General features: G+C 43.8%; 1 protein-coding gene across 1 annotated transcript; it reads right to left on the reverse strand.

Annotated features, from left to right (window-relative positions):
• Positions 1 to 1234: 1234 nt before the first annotated feature.
• On the reverse strand, positions 1235 to 1799 carry H2AL3 (H2A.L variant histone 3). Its single transcript, XM_025857792.2, has one exon. The coding sequence runs from the start codon at positions 1693 to 1695 to the stop codon at positions 1342 to 1344; it is 354 nt and encodes a 117-aa protein (XP_025713577.1). The 5' UTR covers positions 1696 to 1799; the 3' UTR covers positions 1235 to 1341.
• Positions 1800 to 5701: the final 3902 nt, after the last annotated feature.

Below are 5701 nucleotides of genomic sequence, written 5' to 3' on the forward strand. Positions count from 1 at the left end.
GTGAGTCAACCACTTGGGACAGAACTTACACAGAACACGCTTATACGTCTCCAAACAGGCATTCACTCTAGGTCGCTCCATCAAATATATGACCATAGACAGGTTAGGTGTTTCATCTGAGAATGAGACTAATAAATGTGCTTATAAAGGAGTACCTTTGTAAATAAGTCTGTTACGGGGTGTCTGGGGTGGCTCAGTCGGTTAAGCATCCAACTCTTGATTTTGACTTAGGTCATAATCTCAGGGTTCTGAGACTGAGCCCCGAGTCAGGCTCTGCACTGAGTGTGGAACCTGCTTAAGAGTCTCTCTCTCCCCCTCCCCCTGCCCCTCCCCCTTTCCTCTCAAATAAGTAAATACATATATAAATAAATCAATCTATTAATAACTATTAAGAACTTCAAGGATTGCATGTCTTAGGCCAGATAATACCTTTGATGTTCCTATTTACCAGTGTCCACAAGAGAGGACAGGGTATACTCCACAGAGTATCACAGCACTAGCTAATAATCCCTATTTCAAGTCCTTTTTTGGAATGAGGCCGGGCATAAATGAATGAAAGCGAGCTGAGCACGGTTCCTTTTCTGTACACCTCTTCACGGTTGCCCATCGCTCCTCAATCTTCATGTAAGGCCCCTGCCCCCCGTTAAGTTCACGTCAACTGCTGTGCCACCCTCTCTACTCCCCCACCCCACCGCCACCTCCTCCTGACCTCCGCGCGTTCCCCTACCACCAATAAAGCCTGCAGCACCTCAGCCTTGGTCTCCAGCCCCACCCCGGTTACCACCATTGTTCTGGAAAGTCAGTATGGCCGGGAGGCCGCCCGCCCGCCCCCCGGCCAACCTCCTGGCCTCACAGGCCTTGACCTGCTCGGAGCCAGTGAAGACGTCTTTCCCCCACAACCAGCTACTCCCTGCAGGGCCATCCCCCCACCCCCACCCGGCAAACACCGTCCCCAGTAACTGCTCCTTGGAACACCTGACTCCAGCATCCTACACTGACCACCCCTTACACCCTCCACTCCCCATGGCAGATCTCTCCCCCACAACCAGCCACTCCCGCCAGGGCCACTCCCCGCACTGTCCCCAGAGAAACCGCTCACTGAAACGCCAGACCCCAGCTTCCCACACCCACCGCCCCTTGCACCCTCCACTCCCCATGGGAGATCTCCTCCTGGATGTCTCCCAGACACCTCCCGCTCAGAAGGACAGAAACAGAGAGCAGTCAGAAGCACAGCCCTGGATTTAAATCCTTTAATAGCTTTTGCTGACAGAAGAGCAGGCCTCCCTCATCTATGCGCAGTGTTGAGGACTAGATGAGGCTGTGGGCTCTGGTACCTGGTCCTCACCACTCCCTGGGTTGGGGCACGGCTTCCACCTGAGAGTAGGTGTTATCCTCAAAGAGGCGGCTCAGGTGCTCGTTGTTGCCCAGGGCCTTCTGCACGTGCTCTGGGGTGATGCGCATCTTGTGGTTGTTGCGGGCCTCCTGGCCTGCCAGCTCCAGGATTTTGGCCGTCAGGTACTCAAGAATGCCGGTGAGGAAGACCGGTGTAGATGAGCTCAGGCGCTGGGCATAGTGACCCTCTCGCAGGAGGCGGTCCACGCGGCTAACTGGGAACTGGAGCTCGGCCCTCGCGGAGCGGTACAGACCGTGCCTCTTACGTCTATGACAGCGCCAGTGGTTTCTTCTCCCAGACATGATGTTCGCTGGGTTTGGCCCTGATCAACCCAGCCTGATGATCCCGGTAGCCTGGGTCTGTCAGGGTACCAGTGCTCCCTCCTACCCACTGTGCCCCTCACTGGTCCGGGAGCTGCCTTTATGACAACCCGACACTATGATGTCATTGATGACACCGGCCCCTGATCAGGACTGGCCTAGAAATGTTTATGACAGAAAACTGGTCTCCCTGTTGACTGGACCCTCTGTATGAGGGAATGTTTTCTACGTGACTTTAATAGCCTAGCATAAAAAAGGAACATGTGTTCACATGTGAATGAGTGTCATGATTTTATACTTCTTTCATAATTATCTTTAACTGTTTTAGAAGAAACACCCATATGTCCAATTGTCTCACCTACCAGAGCCAGGTAAACTTCAATGACAGAAAAGTGGACCATATGGACATTTAAAGCCCAGGCATGTCTTTCCTTGGCTCTTCAATGTAACTCCAATGCCCCAATTAGTACACTGTTAACTGTTTATAATTTGTTTTCTTCTCTACTTAGTAGTTTGGTGTTTCTGTTTTGTTTTTGGTTCATTTTTAGACAGTAAGTTATTTCCTGCTATTGATAGCCATGGTTGGGAATTTGGTTTTTGGTTTTCTTTTTGTTTTATTTTCTATTTATTTCTTATAAGGTAAAGCCCACATAATATAAAATTCACCGTCTTGGCCATTTTTAAGAGTACAATTCACTGTTTTTTAATACATTCACAGTGCTGTGACACTATCACTTCAGATTCCAGAAGAGTTTCATCACCCCCAAAAGAAACTCCATACCCATTAAAGCAGTAACTCCTTAGTCCTCCCTCCCCACCAGCCCCTGGCAGACAATCTACTTTCTGTCTATATAGGTTTGCCTATTCTAGACATTTATATAAATGGACTCACGTGAGACATTTTGTATCTGGCTTTTTTCACTTAGCATGTTTTCAAGGTTTGTCCACATTATAGCATGTGTCAGTACGTAATTTATTTTTATGGCTGGAGAATAATCCATTGTATACATATATCACATTTTGTTTATTCATTTATCAGTTGATAGACATGTAGGCTGTTTCCAACATTTTGGCTATTATAAATAATGCTGCTTGTGTACATGATTTTGTGTTAACACCTGGCTTCAATTTTCTTGTGTATATACCTAAAAGTGCAATTGCTTGGTCATTTGGTGAGAATTTATATTTACGGTCTGACCATCTGGGATCTTTCTAAATAGACTGATGGTTTGTAGAGATCTGGTCCCCGCTGGGTGAAAGACAACAGAGAATCTGGTTTGTCAGTCTTTTTGTTTGTCTATTTTTAGCACAGATCAACTCAGAATGTCATGCCCTCTGGGAGGGGAACACCTACTTGATATCTGTACCAGGGAGGTTTACTGTTTCTGTGTTTATACTTGACCCATGGATGAAACTGTAGAACTGAGGCTATAAGCTCTATTTGTGCCTGTACATCTATGTATCTGTAATTCAGAACTTCATCTCTGATTTTGTGAGTATATAGACGTTTTCCTACCTCCACATGGTACTAATACATAAGATTATAAAATCTCGGAAATTAAAGGTGCTCTGTTCTGACTGACATATCTAGGTAAATGATTGCTTACATAAATTGAAAATTCCTAAAATAGCCTGGAAATAATGAAATTAAATTTCTGACCCTTTAAATGTGCTTGATTAACAAAAATATTCTCATAGAAACTAACTCAGATTCATTTCAAAAATTTAAATTCAAAGTGAAGTTAAGGGCGCCTGGGTGGCTCAGTTGGTTAAGCGACTGCCTTCGGCTCAGGTCATGATCCTGGACTCCCAGGGTCGAGTCCCGCATCGGGCTCCCTGCTCAGCAGGGAGTCTGCTTCTCCCTCTGACCCTCCCCCTTCTCATGCTCTATCTCATTCTCTCTCTCAAATAAATAAATAAAATCTTTAAAAAAAAAGTGAAGTCAGAGAAAGACAAATACCATATAATTTCACTTGTATGTGGAACTTAAAAAGCAAAACAAACGAGCAAGGGGAAAGAGAGACACACACACAGAGTGAGAGACAAGCCAAGAAACAGACTCTTGAGAACAAACTGGTGGTTACCAGAGGGGAGGCGGGTGGGGGGTATGCTTAAATAGGTAATGGGGATTTAAGGAGTGCACTGGTGATGAGCACCGGGTGACTGATGGAATTGTTGAATCACTATACTGTACACCTGAAACTAATGTAACACTGTATATTAACTATATTGGAATTAAAATATTTTTAAAGTAATTTAAATTCATATAGTTTAAATATTTGGTGAAAAGGATTACTTTAATCTTTAGTTTTTAATAAAAACAACTATGTCTTCTCTGATTTATCAGTGTCAAATATAAACACTTTTTTCTACTTGGGTATGTTTTTCCTAAACTTATACAGGTTTACTGATTAAGCATAGTAGCATTACTTCTAGTTATTAACATTATAAAAATATAAATTTATTTTTAATGAAGTTGAACCATTATTCCAACAATCTTTTATTATCACACTAAGAAGGTTTTGCAGCTTGAAGAAAGTTTGAGACAAGATAATATAAAAAGAAACACGAATCTGTGTTAAAATTTTGCCAAATCTGTCTCCATTTTGATGGGCTTATAAGATTATAAAAATAAGCTTGTGGTTCCCTTAGAATCAAATATTATAGCAATGTAAACCTAGAATTCAGCTTTCTCTCTGTAAAAATGACAATGCTTCCTTGGAGGACTTCTCTGCTCTTAGTAAAAGGTTGTGAAAGTTCACTCTTCATCCCATATGGTAATTTGTTCAAAAGCAGAGATTTCTTATCTCACCAAAATAACATTGTATATTTTATTTCTAATTTATATGTCCTAAATTATTCTCCTTAAAATAGACAAATACCCTACATTTCTATACATATTAAGGACTTGTGTTCATTTAAATATTGTGTTTATTAAATATTATATTGTCACTTTTTTTAATAGGTAGCATTGTTACAAGTATTCATGTTCACCCAAGTGCCTAGTGGTGACTCCTCCAGGCTGGCCTCCCTCTATATTCACGCACTTCCTGCGGAATTCTGCCTTAGGTGGGACACTTCCTTTACTCTTGACGTTCCTGGTAGATTCTTCTCTGGATTGAGGACCAAACACTCATGCACCTCCTGCCTTTCCATCCATTCATGTTCCACATGGTCATCCCCAAGGCTGTCGTCACGTCCTTCCAGAACCCTCACACATCACCTCCATCCGGAATTCTTTCACCAGTGGCCACGTCCTACCTATTCTGGCTGCACCCTTGGACTAGGCTAACCTAGCCCTGCACCCAAGAACATCTTGCAAAGTCCTCCACAAAGCTGGCTGCATTCTGCACCAATGTACCACCTACCATGCCCTTCTCTTTCTAGCTTATACTCTCTAACCTGAACTTCCTGCAGAATACTCTTCTAGCTTGGATATTACTTCCAACCATGCAGCTCCCAACATTTCCGATAGGCTGCCTGCACCCTTCACCTAGGTACTTCTTGATGGAACTCTCCTAGGCTGATTGCATCAACTTATGCATTCCAGCTGAATCCTCCTTTAGACTGAATTCCTCCTCCATCCATTTACTTCCTGTCAGAAAGTACCTTAAGCTGGCTGCAACCTATGTCTATGCACATCCTGCAGAGTCTAACCCTAGCTTGCATCTTTTCTTCACCTATGCACCTACTGTCATATCCTTGCCTGCACCCTGCCACAACTGGTTGAATCCTCCACCCGTGCATTTCCTGCCAAGTCCTCTGTCTTAGTCTATTCAGGCTGCTGTAACAAAATACAACAGGGTACCTTATAAATAACAGAAATTCATTGCTCACAGTCGTGGAGGCTGGAAGTCCAATATCATGGCACAGCCATGGTCAGATGAGGGCCCTTTTCTGGGTCACATACATCTCACTGGATGTTCACAAGGCAGAAGGGCAAGGGATCCCTCTGGAGCCCCATTTGTGAGACACTAATTCTATTCAT

This window comes from Callorhinus ursinus, unplaced genomic scaffold (genome assembly GCF_003265705.2).
Source record: "Callorhinus ursinus isolate GAN/ISIS: 27379988/994484 unplaced genomic scaffold, GSC_fseal_2.0 scaffold16, whole genome shotgun sequence".
NCBI lineage: Eukaryota > Metazoa > Chordata > Mammalia > Carnivora > Otariidae > Callorhinus > Callorhinus ursinus.

What these genes read in the sequence shown, in the direction of transcription:
- H2AL3 (XM_025857792.2), bottom strand. Translation starts at nt 1,695, where the DNA reads ATGTCTGGGAGAAGAAACCACTGGCGCTGTCATAGACGTAAGAGGCAC.